Here is a 21,660-nt window from a genome sequence, read left to right as displayed (position 1 = left end):
ATGTTCAGCTCAATAGGCAGCTCTCTTTAGTAACCTTATAGAATGGCTACGCCTAGTTCATGGTCAACACGTAAAATGCTTTGAAGGGTTATACATATCCATTAAATACATCCTTGGCAGAAATCAGTGTCTATATGAGTATTTGCTTTTGTTAGAAGCTGCTTTTCCACCCATCTCCTGTCAATATAAAAAACTTTGGACAACTTTCCTTAATGAAAATGGTTATTTCTCAACACATCCTTTATTTCCTATCAAAATTAGTTGCCTTTCAAGGAAAAGATTCTGTTGTGAATCTGGGGGAAAACAAGAAATTTAACTTCTTCAGAAACTCACTGTCCTTTCAAATGTGTACCATCAATTAAGTGTTGAACATTTTAGTGCATCACCAAGGAGATTTCTAATCTCCTAATTCATGCACAAAAGATTGTAGCAAATATCAATGGGATCAATTATAGCACTCCTGTATAAAGCTTATATGCCACTTCACCCTTATATGCCACTTACTATTTATCTCTCTCTCCCACTGCACCAAAGTTTTGATTTATATTCTGGAAAAGCAGGAGCAAACTCTTATATGACACAATTAACAGTACAGAGTGAGGATTAGTCCTACACCCTCTGTGAATAGAAGGCAATGTGTTTTTCTGTTCTGTAGAAAGTGATTCTATCTTCCTCTCCTGCTCTAATGACTTATCACTTCAATCAAAGCAAGAATAAATTAATAGGAAATCAATTATCCCCAAGTGGAAGCAGTGACCGTCACATTAGTTTTGGCATCAGTTCTGGAAGTAAGAACAAGGAACGGAGAAATGTAGTATACAAGGAAGCAGCACAGGACAAAAATTAAGAGCAGAACAGAAGAACTAGGCTTCTAGCAATTTGCGTCTTTGATTTATACTGCCATTATACTCTCCATAATGGTCAGAGCTGGAAACTTTCCCCCCTGTTAAATGGCAGCAAGCATTCACAGATGCCCCATGATGGTTTTCAATGGCACTGGCAGATTCTAGCCAGCTACATATACATATGATTTGAAGAATTATTAACTGTAGCCCCAAAATCAAAGTGTATAAATCAGATCAGAACTAATCCATATAATTTGCAGATTTCGTTTAAACTGCATGCTGCACTTCAGCTTTTCCCTGAAACTTCAGGCACATTAACTCTTAGGTTTTGGAGGAGGAGGAAGAATCAACTTTCCAGAAGCACAGGATAACACAGTCCACATTTTGTCTCTTATCTAATTTGAAGAATGTCGCCAGGATGTATTTAGTGGTGACTTATCTGCAATGTGCCAGGAGGCATACAGTGACATACAGGGTGGAGAAAGAGGGAAGGCAGGCTGGAACGCCGCTTGCTGCGTGGAGAGGCGGTGTGCATGGGCAGGACATTCTCCAAGGCTTTGGAAAGCTTTTCACCAAAAGTTTCCTCAGGGGCAGTCCGAAGGTAAGAAGGAGAAAGAGGTGCACATAACACTGATGGTGGAGTAGAAGGAGCACTGGGAGGGATTTGGGACAGCGGAGGGAAAGAAAGAGGGGAAGGACAAACCGACATGCTACAGCCACGTTGAGGCTAAGGAAGGAAACAAAAAGAAGTGAACACAAACCACATGGCTAATGAGCTAGAACTAAGGGAGACACATTCATGACAAAGGGCCAATGCTGATCAGAACAAACAGGGTATGAAGGAACTTGACAGTGACATCATGTACAATAAAGAGGATTATAAGCACCTCAGAGGACTGCAGGTTCTATTTTGACTGTCAAATTCCATTACTTCTGTCAAATAGTTTATATATATGCAGGAAGTAGACATATGTTTTTGTCACCCTGGTTCCATAAAAAATGTGTTTAAGCTGTTCCCAGCACCGATACATTTCCTAACAGAAAGCCTCTAGAAGTCTAAAGGGAATGAACATTGGTTTGAACGTTGGTTTGAAATTGGCAACTTGGTGTGTGCAAAGATGTTTTTCTTCTTTCCAAATTTAGTGTTACTGTCTTCAAGTATTTTTGCTGACACCAGATTTCATTCTAAAGTGAACTGGCTTCCTAAATACAGGATTTGACTGGCCACCTTAAGTTATTTATTCAGTCAAGGACTGCAAGACAACAGGAATCAACCATAGCATAAACTGTGGAACAAGGCAAGACTTTAATTGTGACAGCTGTCTTAAAATTAGAATTAGGCCATCTTCCAGGAGAGGAGTTTATTAGAGAAGATAGTTGCTGCAATCTGCCTATACCCCAGAGGTCATTGGTTTATTTTTCTCATTGTAAACAAAGTATCACCTAAATTACTGCTTTAAAATGTAATAGTTCCTCCAGCAGCCAGGTCATCATCCCCCCCAAACACGCTTCTGTATTTTTCCCCCAGAGCTTCTTGGGGAAAACCAAAATGATCGGTCTTTTTTGAAGTCTTCTCTCCCAATGAAACTGCACTGACACCTGAAACTTCCAGAAGAGTCTGCATGGAAGTTTTTCTGGAAGTTTTCGATTCATCATCCAAACCTGGTCTGCTCAGAAGAACTGTTAGTGTATTCCCCTGGTGTTAGCCATGATTATTCAACCTTGAAGCAAGGCATGTGAAGATTGCTTAATGGGTTATTGATCCAAGGCATGTCCTTGAACTGCAGCAATGGAACTCAACTCAAATAAACTTTCAAAAAAGTATTAAAAGTTGTGATTGATCATGTGTTTAAAAGGGCACAAAACTTCATATGTGCATTTGAACAGAATGGAAAGATGCTCTGTTTGTAAAAACTGGCAAGAATTTTCCTCCAATGAGGAATTATCTTCTATGATAGCTCTTGCCAATGTAATTTACAGAAATATATCATCATAATAACCAGAAAGGCTGCATCCTCCAGATATAGGTAAGTTATTTGAGGAACAGTTCCTTTTTATGGCCTTTACACAAGCAGCAAGGTTTGTAAAAAGATCTGAGTAAAAGAGTTTTTCTAGAAGACCCCCAAGGTCAGCTCTGAAAACATACCATAAAAGGGTACCAAATAAAGGGTAACACAAATGAACGCATGAAGTGGGAAAGGTAATTGTGCCCATGAGCAATTCAATGCAAGCTATAAATAAATGGCAAAACAGAAGTGGGATCATTTAAAACTGCAGTGTCCGCATGCAGCATTCTATAACGGTTAGGAATCCTTACCTTCTGTAGCTGTAATTAAAATCTTGCACAATATGTTCTCTTAACACACTCAGCTGTTTCATAAAGCTCATCATAACTTTTCAATTATAAACTTCCTCACACACTATGCATTGCAGGCTAAATAGAATTTCATATACCTCTATAGGCAAAATCAGCAAGTGAAAGGGAATTTTATTGCTGCTTCCACCCCAAGTTTTGCTGCCTTTATACCTTTCTATGAGATACCCTCTCTCTCGCCTGGAGAACTATCAGAGAAAGGATTTTTACTTTGTTGTGTATGTTGTTTTACCCACACAAAATATATCTGAACTTCCATTCAAACCTCAGACTACAAGTTTTTTTAAAAGCCTACACAAATAAAGGAATTCCAAGCAAGTATTCCCTCTACTACTTTGGCTTTGGCCTTACCACTCCAGACGTCTGATATCCTCCCGGTTGTTGTGATTGTGGCTGGACAATAGGAGCTGCATATCCTGGGGGTTGAACTGTTGGGATAGTCTGTTCGTGCTGGGAACCATAAGAAGCTGTCTGTTGGCTGCTCACACATGATTCAGTAAAGACAGATGATCCTTGTCCACTATCAACGGTGCCATCAGCTGTAAAAACCATAAAAAAGTGGTTTTTAAATTGCTCATGAACTCATGCTGAGTCAAAGTTCCAGAACTGCTTGTGAATTCATTTAAATTTATACAAAATTAAGGTAGAGACAGCAGCACTCAGCAGCACTAGTACATGCCTCCTAATTCCCCCAAATCCTACAGCACAAAATCACAGAAACTGTGCTCAGATTGAGTATGTTAGCAAGGACAATGGCAGTAACGAAGTTGTGCCTCAGGAAGGCAGCAGGTACAGGTACAAGAAACCCGAAGCCCTAACTCCTGTCCATAACACCTTTTATTTCCACAGTACAGAGATAATGCTGATTGCATTTTGCTCCCAAAATGGCAACAAATCTGTTCTTGTTAAAAGTGAAGAGATTATCAAGAAGTCCAGATTCAATGCTTCACAACATAGAATGTTATGGCCATATTGTGACATTGGCTGAACATACCAATGTTCATCTCTATGAACATGCCCTTGGCATCCATCCATAGACTGGAATACAACACGGTTGAAACATTTGGCTTTTAGGGACCAAAATACAGATAGGAGAGGAATCAAAAGAACATATTGCGTCTCTGAAGATTTTACAGCCCATAGATGTTATGATCTGCTGATATGCAATGAGCTCCCATTAAGGACCAATTTGTACAGGGTCAACATTTGTTTTTTTCTGGACACCACATTTCCTCCTATACCATTTCTTAATCTCATGAGACATCCCAAAGGATCATCCTAGTCTTCCACATCATGTGCCAAATACCAGACTGCCTCTGTTTTCAGAAAGGCCCATATCTTCATAGCCGTTATCATTTCAAAGTTCAGCTGGTCTTACAAGGCAGTGGTGTTCCTGACCTCAAGTATCCTTTCGACAGCAAATGTGCAATGTACAATGAGCAATGAACAGCAGCTGGTCCATATACATCTACAGTAGTTCTTGGGTCTTCCTTGGCTGATCTATTGACTCAGAGAAGATTTGTGTTCAATCAGGGTTGTGCGTGATTCTGCTAACATACAGTAGGATGTATCCCGGCAGTGAGAATACTGGATAGGTGGCTGCAGAGCTGCCAGTTGTTCATTTAGTGTGTCTGTTATGCATTTCTACCAAGCCACTTGCCTCTCTAGGACAGTGGCATGGCTCTCTTGAATTCAGCATCAGAAGAGCACATTGATGTGACCACTGTTTGGTAGAGTCCCTTAAACTCCCCCTTCCTCATATGCCTCTGCAATCAACTTTTATTTGTGATTCTTGTAGGGATCTTCAGTGTTTCCCTGGTGGCCTTAACATAATCCTTTTCAAGCTGTACCATGTTTATTTATTGACCCAAGTCCCTTTGTCTGGCCCTTTGTCTTATGTTCAATGGTACTTCTCCCCATAGCTTTCCAACAGGCATCACATAGTCTCAGGCTTGGCTCTTCAACTATGCCTGAACATAGTAATGGCACATGATGGAAGGGTGGTGTGGCAGTGGTGTTTTTCTGATGGCAGCAATGTGAACTTGCTACAATAGTCCAGCAAGGTTAGAGGCTCTCTAACTTGGTTGCAGCAGTCCCACAGGTGTGCATGCATGCCAGCATCACCAACCCAGAGCTCTTCTGACTTCACTGCCACTTTACCCTATCCCACCCCACCAAGCACAACGCCACCATGAGGGCACCACTGTGGCCTGAAACACCATCACTACCCATGTTAGTCCCACAACACTTGGATTTCCTGTACTTTCCCCTCCTCCTGTATGAGAGTTTCTGTTCTGAAGGAGAAGAAAGAGGGAAGACAGGACATGGAACATAAACCTGATGGGCAGGTTAGGGTGCAATAGGGCTGATGCTTGCATGGCTAAGTCAAGGTTCTCTGCTTGTAGATAAAGCTCCAGATAGCAGCCACTCTCATTCTGGCTTTTTTTAGTCAGGAGAGCTGTCTTCAAAGCCATCGAAAGTGGAAATCAGGCTGCAGCAAAACCATGGCCAAGTCATCAGCACCCTCACCTTCATTATACAATTCTTCCAAGAACAGTACCTTCAGGTCAAGATCAACATCAGCCACCTATGGGAGCTGGAATGAAAGTCTGCTCAAAATCTGGAGCTACATCAGGATCCTCATTCTGTACCCGGGTTTAAACTCTTTGTATACTGCTGTTGTGATAGTTGCATCCTGCTGATTCACAAGACACAGATCTACAAGGACTCTCAAGCTTCAGTGTTTGGAGTAAACACTGTTAGTGGACCAGTCACACATCTACACGAAGTCAGTCCAAGGTGCAGTCTGCAGGCAAAGTGATGACTGGTGTGTGTGTGTGTGTGTGTGTGTGTGTGTGTGACTTCACTTCCCATTCTGAGCAAAAGAAAATTTCTCCCAGGGAAGGGGGGTTGCATCTGTTGCAAGGGCAGCTTGGGTTGGGGAACTGTCTGCATCAGCCTCAGTGCAAGTATGCTTCTTAAAGGTGGTCTTGCTTGTTCAGATGTTCAAGGAGCAGCTGATATGATGAGGTCTACCAAGAGAGCAGTGGAGCCATCTATCTTAACCACTTACGTTTATCTAAATCATAAATGCTTGTGGATGACCCAGGAGGATGGTGACTAGTTTATTGTATAGTGACATGTTTCAGTCACACCGGGCTTTATGTATTGACTTAACTGTCCAAAAATACAGGTCAGAAGATGCATGTACTTACACAATACAGAAATGCTAGGTTGATGATACTGCAGCTGTTGATGTTGATCGGCTTCTGGCTCCTCAGGCTCTACTTGTGTGGAAACCGAAGCTGAAGCAGCAGGGATGGCAGTGACACCAGCGGCAGGTGCAGCATGTTTAGTTCCTTGCTGGGTAGTGCCCGCTTGTAACTGCTGCTCTGTCTGCTGTTTCTGACTGACTTCTTCTTGCTTTCTTTTTTCCTGTTCTTCTCTCACCAACTGACGCTGCTCCCTCTTTCGCTTGATCAAGGACACTCTATCCTTTATAGCTTTGGCCATTGTCTTGTGATCCCCTTCACAGACATACCCAGACTCAACCTGAAAAGTGGATGATTCATGCCATCAGATAAACAATGATAAAGCAAAATAAAAGTTTCTATAATTATACATCAAACGCGCCAACCCAAATGCCCATTTCCAGCTAATACATGTTGCAGTAGTTAAACTATTGCAAGCTCATGCATGTCTTCTGAAAGAGCACTATTGGGAAAAAGTCAAGGCAAAAAGATTATAAGATCCTATCATAAACCAAATAATATCTTCACATGAAGCAATGGATAGCACATATACTACTAAGTGCATCTGCCTTCCCATTTATATGGCAGTCAGTGCAATCACCTTGAAAGGAAAAGATGGATACAGTGTCTTCTACCCCAGCTGCAAGGTCAAAGCAGCTGCATCAACCTTCTGTTCAGAAGTACTCAACCGTTAGTTTGGAACTGGCTAAGGAATGAGACCTAGCAACATTTGCACCCTTCTAATTTATTGGAGAGAAGCTTGTTGCAAAAACTGATTCTGGTGGTGTTTTATGCCTTGGAGGGTAAAAATGTAAGTACTGTATCCAGCTTAAAATTATAATGGAAAGTGAGCAGATAGACAGATGTGTTTCTCCATGTGGTAAAAGTGCCCTAAAGTATATAATTTTTTTGAAAGAGGTGTTAAAATATCATTGAACTGACAGCTGGATGGTAGTAGTTAATCCCCCAAATTAATCCTTCTGGGAAATCATAAAGTTTCAACAAATATCCACTGCACCTACATAATCTAGAGCAGGGGTAGCCAATGATGTGCCCCCAGGTGCTGCTGGACTACAACTACCGTCATCCCTGATCACTGGCCATACTAGCAAGGATTTTTGGAAGTTTTATGTTCAGCAACATCTGAAGGGTATCACATGGGCTACCCATGAAGCAGAGTAACTCTTAAGTGCACTGATTATTCTTTACTTAAGAAAAATATGGGATTCATCCATTATTGAAAATATGTGCATGCAAGGGAACTATTGGGGGAGCAGGGGGAAATGAAAGTCAAAGCTACCTCTGTAGGTATGCTCAAATTAGAAGGGTGGCAGAGTTCAGCCCCTTACATTGTGTGACTGCTTTCCCCAGCTACTGTTTTTCAGACAGCTATGGAATTCTGGCTTGTCTGAGAAAGACATCATAACAAGAAGACACCATTTATTTCCACTGTATTAAGTTTAATTGGGCTGCATTGGGGTGAGCAAAATCATGAAAGAAAAAAAATCAGCGACAGGGTTCAATTCCATGTCTCTGGAATCTGCCAAAATAGGTGCGGAAGTGGGAATATCTGTCATATCTATATGACATACCATTTCTTGTGCTACATCTTCTGGGACATCTCTCTCCAAGTCGAAAGAAAATTCTATCGCTTCATTATCCTTATATTTGCCCTTAAGTTTTTTAATGTCTTCAATTCGTAACCAGAGCTTGATGGCAATTTTCTCTCCATCATCTTCTTCTGCTAGCTCTACCCGCACACCAGTTTCTTCCTGGAAGAATGCATGATTCAGAAGGTCCTTGATAGCATACCTGATCATAACGGAAAGGAAATAATAAAAGGGGAATAGAAAAGACAAGAGAACGTTATCACATAGTACAATACACAAACAATTCCTCCATTTTCCAATTGGGCTGCCCATATGCCACGGAATATTTAAATCTTGTTCTAAGACAAACTCTATATATCCATGCCATTTCTAAAGGGACTTGCTTTTTAAAAACAATAAGGATGACTGATACTGAATGCTAAATACAATCCATGCACAATTTTTAGCAATCAATCCTTAGTTGCTGATGGAGATTTATATGGTCCTTTTGTCCATAAATTGTTCCAGTTATCCTCTTCAATGTTTATATCCCAAATTAATTCCCATCAGTTTTTAAAATGTTTTTGAGGGCAAAATCTTAATAAGGGTTTTGTATAAAAGGGAAATCAATCCCTTAGTCATTATACTATCTCTTATTACTCTCTTTTCATATTCTGTTAGTTTCCCCGTAGCTTCGTTTTTATTTCTATATTGGTGAGATATGGAAAGAACTTACAAAATAAAATTAGGAAGGAAAATCACGGTCAACAGAAAATAGGATCGGAAGATAACAGAACTGAGTTTGAATTAACAAACATACAATAAATAAATATCAAATATTATTTTAACATATGACCATAGTGTAGAGACTTTTGTGTGAACAAAGATGAAACAATTTATAATTTTTCAATATGGAAGAAAGGTTGTTGAAGTTACTGGAGGAAAAGTTGTTACATTGGGCTAGAAAAAAATTATTGTCGACATTTATCAATAATAATAATTGGAGAACCCCTTTTAGATGTTTCGTGTGGAAAGAAAAATTAATGAATTTGAGACATTTGGGTCTGAAGACTGAGAAAGTATCGCTTAGCACAAGGAAGAACAGCTGGATGTTATTGTAGAATGAATACTTCGAATAATCTTTTTATATGGAACTGACAGACAGGGAATCGAAAGTCCTTTTGATTTCTCTTTCTTTATCATTTTTATCTGACTGTTCAAGGAGTACACACCACTCTTATTGTGCACTATGGAATATCTGAAGTGCCTCGTCCAAATGGAATGAATACTTACCTTTCATCTTTGTTTTGACGGATGCATCCCTCAATGATTTCCTTTACTTCAGGAATTGCAACTTTATCAAAGCTTGCTGGTTTGACTCCCTGAAATACAGAAGAATATGTGAGAAAATATGGTAACAAAAATGTCTATTTAAATCTCTAATGAAGTTTAGCATGGCTGGTGACATTCAATCTTATAGAGGCACAATGCTTGTGTCATATGGACAGTTTTATTCTTCACAAGATATACCACGGTGATTTGATTCATGATTTCTCTCCAATTCAACGATCAAAGCATTAGTTATATTTGAGTGTGGAAAACGTCAGCTTTTAATCAAATGAACTTCCAGACTTAATTATGAAAAAACAACTTTTCTTATTTTACTTGTATTTTTGAAACTATATATTTTAAATGCTACTGCAATCGTAAAAATCCATTTTTAAAGAGGAATGCTGAAAAGAATCCAACAAGCATATATATATATATATACACAAATATATTGCCCTCCTCTCTCCTAGAAGTCTGCAACAATTAAGTAAGGCATGCTAAGATAATTTCTTTCTCTAAAGTAACCACTGGTTTCCAACTTACCCAGAATCTATCTTGGTCCTAATTGGCAAAATGAGATTCACTTTGTTTTCTCTCAAATACATTGCCAAATTTATTATATCCATCGCTATCCTTTCTTTTCTCATTCCCAAAATGATGCAACACTAAATCATGGTTTAGTATGTACAAGCCTGCTCTTCCTCCTCTCTCCTCCTCTGACACATCCATTTCCATTTTATACCAGCTGCAAGTTTGTCTTTTCCTCCAAATAGGGAACTGTGGTTAGTTTTAGTATGGTTTATCCAAACAGGCCAAGATCTGATTTCTGATCATACTACTCTTATGTCAAACCCAGTGGTCAGTCTCACCTTCACCATGGCCTATCTTTCTGTACATAAACAAGCACAAAATTAATATTAACAGATTTTCCTCTCACTAGGCATAACCTATATTTACCATTAAGCCACAGTGCAAAGATTTTGAGGTGGTGGTGGTGGTGGGGAGACAGATAAACAGGTGTGACAGAACAGGATAGGACTGTGTGCGTTTTACAAGATTAATATTTATTAAACCCAGAACTGAACACACATAAGAAGGTCCTAATTTATATGGCATGCTCCCTTTGACCTGTGCTTCATGTTCCTTTGTACATAACCTAACCTAACAGTCTCAGAACTCTTCCTAAATAAACATTTATTCACAGGTGATTGAAACCTCAATCCACATTGGCACTTTGAGCAGTAAAATTATCTGAGTAGTAGTAACCAACTTGGAATTTGGGGGCCATGTAAAAAGTTAAAAAACTGTTGATATCATGAACTGCGATACAATACAAGCTACTGTCTAACTGGCATTCCAAGGGGCTTTTAGTCACCATTTTGCCCTATTAAATTTACTCCTACCAGCTCACTTTTAGTGCCTTATCAACAAAGGCTGTTGGCTCAGATGAATTGTTCCTGTTCTTTTAGAAGTATGAATTTCGATGAAAAGTCCCTGCTCTTATTGCATTGCAAAAACAGAACAAAACCCTGTTCTTCAGTTGCCCACCTACTAAAGGAAAACTACCAAATACAACAAAATGATTTTGAATAAAAATGATACTTCCCTTGTTTTTAGACATATATGTTAACTGACTAATGAGGCATCCCTAATTAAAGGCTGCAGTTCTAAGTTATAACAGACTTTTATAAAACATTTTAATCTACAACTCAAAAAGGGGAAAAAACTGTTAGTAATCTGACAGGCAGCCCTTATCAGTTAGAACACTTAATTGCATAGAGTTATGATCTATGTATTTTCATGCAGAACTATTCAAGGGAAAAGTCTTGAATTCAAATTACCTTCTTGTGATCTGATCACATGAAGTGATTACAATACAAATTCAAAAGTCCACCAAAACAATTTAAAAAACAAACCAAAGGGAGGGAGGGCAAGTAAAGGACATGTTGTACTGTTCAGGGCTTCCAGCCATGTACACAAAGCCATTTGAGGGTCAAGCTAACATTGAGAAGCAGTGTTAGTTATGTATAAGCTAGTACACATCACATTTGGTCAACACACCTATCTACAACACATTGTACCTGCATATAATACGAAGTATGCCTTCCAGTTACTAGCAGGGCATGATTTAGATAATGTTGACTTAGTAGTGCAAACTTTGATGACTTATTATAGGCAAGAGACACACTGATATCTATTAGCACATTCTTCCAAACTACTTGGTCTTATTTATTCTGTGAAAAGAGCTGCTTACAGAGTAGTATCGAGGTGACTAGACAGGTAAGGTTTAAATCAGCCTTCCCCAACTAGCTGCCTTCCAGATGTTTTCCACTACAAATCCCATTAGCCCCAGTCAGCAAGGGCAATGGTAAGGGATGATAAGAGCTCAAGAACAATGGCACTTGTTTGGGATTGACAAATATAAAGTTGCTTGTTTATTACTACAGTGGTACCTCGGGTTACATACGCTTCAGGTTACAGACTCGGCTATCGCAGCAATAGTGCTTCAGGTTAAAACTTTGCTTCAGGATGAGAACAGAAATCGTGCTCTGGTGGCGCAGCGGCAGCAGGAGGCCCTATTATATAAAGTGGTGCTTCAGGTTAAGAAAAGTTTCAGGTTAAGAACGGACCTCCGGAACGAATTAAGTACTTAACCCGAGGTACCACTGTATTTTACACCTTAAATGACCACCATAGGATTAGTAACAACTTGTGGGCTGATAATTTTTGTGAACCTATGCTCAGTATTGTATTAGCATACACAGAAGTATACTCACTAACTACAATAAAGGCCAGTGAATGGTTTGGAACAGTTAATATTTCAACTGAAAGAGGACTATGAACACGGAAGTTTCAAGTTGTTGTTTTAAGTTAATATCTCTTTTGAACTTAATGTTTCAGTTTAAGAAGTTTACTATTTGGTACTATACACTTTCACTGATATACAATTGTTTTGTATCAAATAATGTAAATACTTTATTCCATTCTCGAAGTCATACCAGCTTTGCATATATAAAAGATAATCAATCATAACAAAAGATAATCAGAAAAACTCTGTGTTATCTTTGAGCTAATATAGTGTAGTAGCTAAGAAGCAAGACAATGAAACCAAAGTCACCAGAGTGAGCATTCATGGAACAGGATGAAGGAAGTCTGAAGTGAATCAGACCTTCCTCTTTCATCAATTAGTTTCCAAGTGCATTAAATGGTACACTGGATAATTACAACATTTCCTCCTTTCAAGGCAATCCCCTGGATTAAGTATTTGCTGCCTTTTGCAGAAGTTCCTGCTTGCTATTACATGCCAATTTAAACTATAGCCTAATCTGTCACTTACATAAATTTTTCTGTGTTAACTATTTTTAAAGCATTTTAGAATCAAGTGAGCATAGCTCTCTTTCACACTACTTGTGTTGAAAACTGGGTTAATATATTTGCACTAAGCTTTCTTTCACAGCAGTTCAAAATGGCAAGTGAATGATATGCTGAAAAGCAACTTCAGAGCCAAAAATAAATTCTTAACTGCTCAACCAAGCACCAGAATATAGTATCTGTATTAAAGTGGCATAGGTTAACACAGCACTTATCAAAATAAAGAGTGCTTAATACTCCATATCTTTGTCAAGTGTAATTAACTTACATTAGCCCGTTTAAACATTCCTATTCCTTCCAACCGCACAAGACAGGCACCACCCTTAAATTACATTAACTGAAACTTTTGATTACCTTTCATTCTTACAGAGACAAACCTGCATTTTGTGCATAGTGATGGTTGGGCCCCATGCCTCCTTCACTTGTGTATGAGAAGAGTTATTCAAGAACCCATATCTAGTATATCATCTAGTATATCAAAGATACTAGATGTATTCCTTTGCCCCCTCTTCTGCACAGTTTGCTGGTGTGTTTGTTCATCCTAGTCAGAAAGCCCTAGAAAACCCTAGTACTATATCTAGATTTCCAGGCATTATCTGAGTAATTGTGCCGACATTATTTTCCACGCACATGGAGACCATAATTCCTAACCAGATCCACACAGAACCTGAGTCTCAGCTGTCGTTTCTCCAATTAATTTGCACCAAAACCATTACATCCATACTTAAGTCCAGATACTTAATATTTTGAAGTCAGGACTGCCGCTGCATAGCACCCAACACATGAAAGTAGTTATAGAACAGATCTATACAGAATTCTCTACAGAAGCATCATGACCCCCTATTTCCCATCATATGACGTAAATGAATGCAAGCTAGTATAACTGAAATTCTTACCTCTTTACCACAGTCTGTGTGAGAACAACAACAGTGTGAATTTATGATGACAAACACTGGGCAAAAATCTCTCTTGGAAAGATCCATTAGGAGACTCAGAGGCAAATATGCTGAGAGACTTGTGCACGCAAAAGGAGAATGGACTGTTAAAGTCCACACTTAACGCACAGCAGAAGGAAAGCAGGGATAAAGCTTTGAAGGAAGCATAGTCTTCTCTACAGTTTTGCCTTCCCTCATCCTGTGTCAGCCTGTAGAAATCAGAACTCTGTTTTCCACTGGCCAAGCCCCTTGACACACAGCAATAATAAATGCCATGGAACAGGTAAGCCTTCTTAGGGCTCCTCCCATTTCGTCCTTCCCTGCTATTTCAGGCAAATTGGCATCTTCTTTTGCAAAACCCAGAATAGACTCTGTCCAAGCTTCCCTGTTCTATCATGCAGAGTATTAAAAAGAATGTAGCTGAAACTGAAGTGTCTTGATGATTCTATTTATAATTTATAATTTAAGGCACAACCACTTGACTGGCATTATAGCAATTATATTAATTAATCTGATAGCACCACTAGGATGTTACTTAGTCAAACGCAGGTACAGAACTCCTCTTTCTACCTAGATTACTGTATTCTTTTTATAAGTAGTCACACAACCTATTTTCTAATTTTACTCCGCACTGGGAGCAAATAATGGAACAATGTCCCTGCATTTACCTATGCCTCTACATTTTGCTCTTTTGCCAGTTATCTTATGGACTGTTGAAAAGTTTTACAAGGAAACCACATGTAGCACTAAAATACCATTGTTAGAAACTGGGATATGAATGCTAGGAGCCATGTGGCTCCTGGGACCTAGGTTGTGGGCACCAAAACAAAATGTCTAGACACCACTGGGGTAGGGGGCTGCCCCACTACCAGACCAGGCAGCCCTGCAGCAAAAATTAAAAAATGCTGCCAGGCAGATCAGGGGTCTGCAGGGTAGATATGTCTTTTGTTACCACTCTGCCCCGCCAAACACCTGATTCACCTGGCAGCAATTTATTTTATTTTTATTTGCTGCGTGGCAAATAAGGGGGTCTGCAGGGTAGCACAGTACCTCACCAAACACCTGATTTGCCCAGCAACTCAGCAGCAAAAAAGGCACATCTTTTGCTGCTGTGCTGCTGGGAGAATCAGGTATTTGCCAGGGGTAGTGCTGCAGCAAAAGACAAGTGTCTTTTGCTGCTGCTGTCCCCCCTGCAGACCAGCTGATTGCACCCAGATAGGTGGAGATGCTAGGTGCCAAGGGTGGCTCCTGGACATCTCCATCCAGTTGCAAAAGGCCCAGCTAATTTTGAATGCTGAATATAACTGAGAACATCAGCAACCTCTGCCAAAGCTGGAGAGCACCTTTAATACACTCTTAGCCCCTTGTTCTTCCCAAGCTACTGGGCAAGACAAAACATGACATTGCTTTTCCACACTGACTCATCACATGCCCATTTTAACTGGTATTCAGATGACAACATCCACAAAACAATCCAAGTCTTTCTACTGAAAAGATACCAATCTGCTAGATACCATGTTGGTGCATAGCAGTGGCAGGTTTCATAGAAAAGATAGAAGAGTGGCCGTGCCAGCAGGACTGCTAAGGGAGGGGAGGGATTGTAAGAAGATTGGAAACTTTTTCCAATTTTAGATATACAAGAAACTCATGCAAGATCACATTCAGATCACATGTAGTTAATTGAATATGCATCTGTGTCACTGTGTATCCACATCAGGAAGCCACAACCCGTGGCTACTGCCCTCCCGTGAGATCACACACAACTATTTGTGCACAATTTACATGCAGTTTCCTACATGGAAGTGCTAAGAAAGTTATGATAGCTGATAATGGTATTTAGGATTTCCCCCAAACAAGGGGATTAACAATAGAGTCTGAAAGGAATTTTACTCTAATTGCTTTAATCTTCTTTTAGACTTTGCCATTAATTATGTTGGCCCATGAACTCTAGAGTCAAGCTGCAAGGTACTTTGAAAAATCTCCATTACTTTTTTACTAAGCTATTTCAGTACTGGTTTGAGCTAGATGTAGGCTGCTACAAACCGTTAAAGGAAATGTTAAAAGAACTCATGATCCTAATGGAAAACAAAGTTAACCCCTTCCTCCCAACCCTGAGGCAATACTATGCAAGGTAATTTAATTTACTCCATGCATCTTATGAAATGCAAATTTCTGTTATGTTACCCAATCCATGCTTAACCACTTCATTCCTGACTCTACAGCTTGCCCAGCTAAACTTCAATTTTAAATACCAATATCCAATCCAAATTATGGTTTTCTTTCTTACCGGTATTACAGCTTGCTATGCCCTAGTAATGCACATAATACTCACCCCTACTTAGTGGTATGAACACATTTTACTGTATTTTTCGCTCCATAAGGCGCACCTGACCATAAGGCGCACCTAGTTTTTAGAGGGGGAAATCAAGAAAAAATATTATTTCCCCACCCCCAGCCCCAAAGAGCAACGGATAGGCTGCGCGCAGCCTGTCCGCTTCTCCCAGAGCTTCTTGGGGCTTCCGGGGGAAGCCCGGGTCCCCCCCCCAGCCCCAAAGAGGAAAGAAGCCAAGACAGCGAGCGGGATCCATCCCGCTCGCTGTCTTGGCTTCTTTAGCCGTGCGCAGCCTCTCCAACCAAGAGAGGCTGTGCGCGGCTATGGCAATTCCCCCACCTCCCACAAAAGCCCACAGGAGCCGCACACCCTTTAAGGAGCACGTGGCTCCTGCGGGCTTTTCTACAATGAGGGAGAAGGGACTGACTGGCTTGTGTGCAGCTTTCGGGGGCTTTTCCTGCCTGCCTCCCTCCTGCATTCGCTTCATAAGACGCACACACATTTCCCTTTACTTTTTAGGAGGGAAAAAGTGCATCTTATGGAGCGAAAAATACAGTATTTCAGGATTTCTCAGAATACTTTCCATGCCTTAGAGATACTGAATTTTACCACCATAGTCCACATTTTGTGAACCAGCACTGCAGTACTGTCTTCATCATAACAGCTTTTATCCTGCACAACCAGTTTGACTCTCCTTTCCCCACCTTCATCCCCATCTTTGACTTTCCAGTGTACGTCTGGGAAGTTTTGTTCTCCAGTTTATTCCTATCAAGTGAATGGTCGTATTATGATGGGGATGTGTGGAGTTACTTCACAATGTGCATCTTCATAAATCCAATGTAGTTCTCACTTATTAACACTGCTAGTCATTGCACTTCCTTAAACATATGCAGAGGATGGGCTGAACTTGTTGCTCTGCTGGAGGCAGTATGTGAAAGGGGGAATTAGGCATAAGCATGAGAGGAGACAAACAGGGAAGGATGAAGTAGTGAGTGGGGTCAACTGGCAGTGTAATACACAGTGGAAGGTGGAAGGAAGATCAGTGATGACGTGGAACAGTGCTTATGAAGGAGGCACTGAATTCCTCTGATAGCTGGCTCTGCCTCTGCCTCTACCCCCCATCTTCCCTCTCTCTCTCGACATTTCAGTTCCATTCTGGGAATTATACTCTGTGAGTTCACATTGTGAACCTTGGTTGGGGTTCCCTTCAGGGACCACTGGGACTAGAGCAGGATGCAGATCCTGTACTGCTCATGACGAGACAAATGGTGCACTGTCTGTGCATGGCCATCTACCCAAATGCACACAGGCACTTCCATGGCCTCAGGGTGGGTGGGGGTGACAACCTTTCAAATGCCTTGTAGATCCTCCCACTTTCTAATGCACTAATCCTAGCACACTGCTGCCTCAGAAAGGCAAAGGGCTGCAATGTGGATCTGGCCCTGGAGTGAATCTGAAATTACTTTCCTGATGTGTTTGGGTTATTATATCCTAGCCTAGTAAATCCAAGTAATCAAACAAGTAATCATCATCAGATCCCTGAGGATTCACAAATCAGTTTATGAATTGGTTACAGTAATTTTGTTCAGAGGGAGGTTACCTTCACTGCAGTGTAGAGACAGGCAAGTCTCAAATATAGTTCCATTTTAGGATCTCCTACACATCTTTGACTCCACAGTCCATACCTATTTCAACACTTTACAGCAGATACTTTCATTAAAGTGTTGCTTGGATGAATGAAATGCACTATGTTACCTTATAAATCCCCACTAAAGAGACAGATTCACAGCTTATTTTGATTGCTAGAACTGAACGTAGGGGGTAGAAACTTTAAAAATGCAAATGAACTAGTCCTGTGATGACTTGTCAGTTGACTTGCAGTTAAATGTGTGAACTTCCTCCGTAGAAAGTACAGTCATACAGAAGCTCCATCTATAATGTTTCATCTGTGATAGCTGTTTGCATTAAGTGGGGAAAACGCATGTGGGAACTCATCGTTCTAAAAGACCAGATTAAATATATTCAGCCCAGTTTCATTCCTAGACAATTAGTGGCATTATATGGGCAAACATGTATAAAAAAATGGCCAACAGTCAAGCTAGACAAAACATTAAATTCATGATGACAGTCAAACTTTTTAAAAAGGTTTTTAAAGGCACAGGGAGATCACAACTGCAGAGTATGGGGAGGAGAGATTTAATTATTCCCCACAAACATTGCAGTACTGATGAAGCAGGTATTGGCATTAATGGCATCTTATGGGAGGGGGTGAGCTGGACCATAAAGAAGGCTGGTCGCCGAAGAATTGATGCTTTTGAATTATGGTGCTGGAGGAGACTCTTGAGAGTCCCATGGACTGCAAGAAGATCAAACCTCTCCATTCTGAAGGAAATCAGCCCTGAGTGCTCACTGGAAGGGCAGATCGTGAAGCTGAGGCTCCAATACTTTGGCCACCTCATGAGAAGAGAAGACTCCCTGGAAAAGACCCTGATGTTGGGAAAGATTGAGGGCACAAGGAGAAGGGGACGACAGAGGACGAAGATGGTTGGACAGTGTTCTCGAAGCTACCAGCATGAGTTTGACCAAACTGCGGGAGGCAGTGGAGGACAGAAGTGCCTGGCGTGCTCTTGTCCATGGGGTCATGAAGAGTCGGACACGACTAAATAACTAAACAACAACAAATGGGAGGTGGAGAGAAGTCAGCAAGTTAAATGCATTCACACATTTAAATATCACTATCTTGGCCCTAAGTTCAATGAGGACATGGGTCAGTAGCAAAATTCAGTACTATAATAACAAAGTGCAATAGTATAATAGATAAGATGGTCTCTTTATATAGTACAGATTCAAGAACCATCAGGAGCAAAACACACTCAACATGTTTCGGCCACCTTTAAATAGTTTAAAACTGCCATAGACCTCATTCATATGGTTTGTTCATTTGGTTCATTTTGTTTTAATTTGTATACCACCCTTCATAGATCATAGGGCAGTTTACAGCAAAAAACACAAAATGATTACACAAAATACATAGCGAGAAAAAGAAAACAAACCCATTAATGCCCCCTTCCACAAGAACATTTAAAAGGCCATAGATTGTTTAATCAGTCAATGGTCTGGTTTTCATCTGGCACCTAAAAGTAAGTAAAGAAGGCACGAGATGAGCCTCCTGGGAACAGCATTCCACAAACAGGGAGCCACAGCAGAAAAGGCCTGTCCTCGTGTTGCCACCCTCCAGACCTCTCATGGAAGAAGCACACGAAGAAGGGCTTCAGATGATGTTAGCATGGTTTGAGTCGGTTCATATGGGGAGAAGCAGTCCTTGAATACAAACTATCTGGATCCAGTTCTATCTGGAATCAGGCTTGGTTTGGTGACTAAATCAGCCTCTGTTGCCCTGATGACCTGTACCAAGAACAAGGCAAGGAGAATGCATCTCTGGCTCCTACTTTTCAATCTGTTGAAATTTTTTGATACCACCGACAGCAGTATCCTCCTGGACTAGTTCTGTGAGGTGGTTACTGGAGTCTTCCTGAACTTAATGGGATTTCCTCCTGAGCAAACATCCATAATATTGGGATGAAAATCTCAAATAACGAGGTTCTTAATGAATGAATCCTAGAACTTAAACATAAAGCCTAACATTTTAAGACAGATGTGTTATTTTAAGATATGATTCTATGGTTCTATGTATATATTAAGTTGCCCATAAATAAAACCTATTGCCTATGTGAACAATTGAAGATAACGTCATACAATTAACTAAACCTTGGAATCACTGAAATCACTCCAATTATCTGAATCTACCTTATTTTCCACACATTGTGGATATCAGCACTCTTATATGGAAATTCTGGGCAATATCTAAGTCACTGAACCAATTAATGCTGAATTGTACAAAACAATCCTATAGGAAATACAGAAAAACCTGCATCACCAGAAGAGCTATGAAACAAAAATGCTAGTCCCATATAACAGACTCAGGCCAAGTTTGGACATGGTGCTGAACCAGGCAGGGGGAGCCTGTGGCACTCCAGATATTGCTAGACTACAACACCCATCATCCTTTACCATTAACCACAATAGCTTGGGCTGATGCGAGTTGACAGTCCAGCTACTTTGGAGTGGCATAAATTCCACACTCCTACACTATACTGTAGCTTCAGTGACACGAACAAGCTTAGGTGAGCCTTAGTCTCACACATACATGATCTCTCTCCTCCTCCACACAGCTGAGAGCAGACAGATGCTTCCACTTTTTCATTATTTGTCACTTCATCCAGATCAACAAACTGCTTAATGAGAACTATGATGTTTGAAACAAGCCAACTTGTTTCAAGGAACATTAATGTTTACCAGATTGGATGGAACAAACTAGTACAGCCAAAGCTTTCAAACCTCTGCCCAGCTGAGTGACAGAAGAGGAGAATGCAAGACGGAGTCTCACCTAGGCTCATTCACTTCATGCTAAACTATGGTTTAGCATGACGTTGAAAAACAGCTTCCATGCAGAGGTTTGAAAGGTTAAAAAAGATGCAGGAAACTCAAGGACAGTTTGTCCTTTAACAAGTACCAAACTCCAAAACAACTTGTATCCATTCATGGTTAAGTATTTAGTGTAGCCCTGGGAGATTAGCAATCAACCTGGATCTTTTACACACATTTGTATGGAAATACAGGAGGCCAGCATACCTAACGTTTTAGCCTCAGGAGCTCTGCATACTTCTGAAGTAGCTTGGAAGTTGTATTACTCACTGTATTCACAAAGGATTAAAATAAATTACTTTTGCCTGTACAGTTACAAGTCTGATTTCTGATCTTCAGATCTTTGCTGTTTGACATACAAACTCATGCAGAGAGGCAAGACAAAGTAAAGGGGAAACAATAACTATCCTGATTTCTGCACCTGCATTACTGGTAGTTTTGTCTTGCTTTTGGTTCTCTTTATTTAGCTCATGCGAATAATGAAGTTGGTTTCCCTTAAACTGTTTCTGCTGAACTTTAATAGCTTTTTGCCCTGCTCAGTTGTAAACCCAATAGAATCATTCCCTATTTCAGGAACGTTACAGAAACACTATTTCCTATGAATGAATTTAAAAGGCAAAAGTGAAATGAAATGGATTATAGACTCTGATTCTCTTTTCTAACTTGACCCTTCATGTTGTGGGTTACCGGTATGCCTAAATCTGCAATGTGTATGCCACCCTGAACCGAATTTGGCCTGCATACAAGGCTTGATCTTCCTCTTTCTAACTTGCCCCAGTATACCAAAGCTTTCCCTCTGCTCTGCACAATCACACTCACTTATTGTTATTAATCACCCACCCTTCCCCCTAAGGTCCCACAGTATGTCCAAATTTATCCCACTTTAGTGCACATTTCATAGCCCTCTGATGAGGGTGACAAGGGAAATTCCATTCTAGGATGAAGGTGGGGAGGGGGTGGGGAGTCAAACCCCTAGGCAACCCCACCATCAAAACAAGATGCTGCTCACTGCTGCCTGGAGTCACCAACATAAGAGACACCAAATTTCAGAGTTAAAATTTCAGTACTACAGAACATCAGCTAAAAGAAAAAATACAAACAGAAACTTTAAGAATAAAGTTCACTGCATTCTATTCAGTTTATTATTT

The 21,660-nt window shown here is 40.4% G+C and overlaps 2 protein-coding genes across 22 annotated transcripts in view; both read right to left on the bottom strand.

Annotated features, from left to right (window-relative positions):
• WNK1 (WNK lysine deficient protein kinase 1) overlaps positions 1–21,660 on the bottom strand; it is a 108,341-nt gene that overhangs the window by 39,399 nt on the left and 47,282 nt on the right. For 12 of the 21 annotated variants that reach the window (XM_053407116.1, XM_053407123.1, XM_053407112.1 and 9 more), the window contains exons 5-9: positions 9,353–9,441; positions 8,063–8,282; positions 6,435–6,771; positions 3,571–3,758; positions 1,318–1,572 (exon numbers count right to left, since the gene is read on the bottom strand). In XM_053407116.1, coding sequence (XP_053263091.1) covers positions 1,318–1,572; positions 3,571–3,758; positions 6,435–6,771; positions 8,063–8,282; positions 9,353–9,441 — 1,089 coding nt within the window. Of the gene's footprint in view, positions 1–1,317; positions 1,573–3,570; positions 3,759–6,434; positions 6,772–8,062; positions 8,283–9,352; positions 9,442–13,656; positions 13,896–21,660 lie in introns of those variants that run through there. The other 9 variants (XM_053407119.1, XM_053407129.1, XM_053407131.1 and 6 more) reach the window with 2 other exon arrangements.
• The window catches only part of B4GALNT3 (beta-1,4-N-acetyl-galactosaminyltransferase 3), a 237,224-nt gene continuing 218,751 nt past the window's right edge, over positions 3,188–21,660 (bottom strand). The window contains exon 21 of the transcript XR_008332580.1: positions 3,188–3,199. The gene's annotated coding sequence lies outside the window, so the exon portion shown is untranslated. The remainder of the gene's footprint in view (positions 3,200–21,660) is intronic.

Source organism: Podarcis raffonei, chromosome 10 (assembly GCF_027172205.1).
Source record: "Podarcis raffonei isolate rPodRaf1 chromosome 10, rPodRaf1.pri, whole genome shotgun sequence".
Classification (NCBI taxonomy): domain Eukaryota; kingdom Metazoa; phylum Chordata; class Lepidosauria; order Squamata; family Lacertidae; genus Podarcis; species Podarcis raffonei.
Note: the sequence above shows the minus strand (reverse complement) of the source record. Positions and strands in the feature narration are given on the sequence as shown.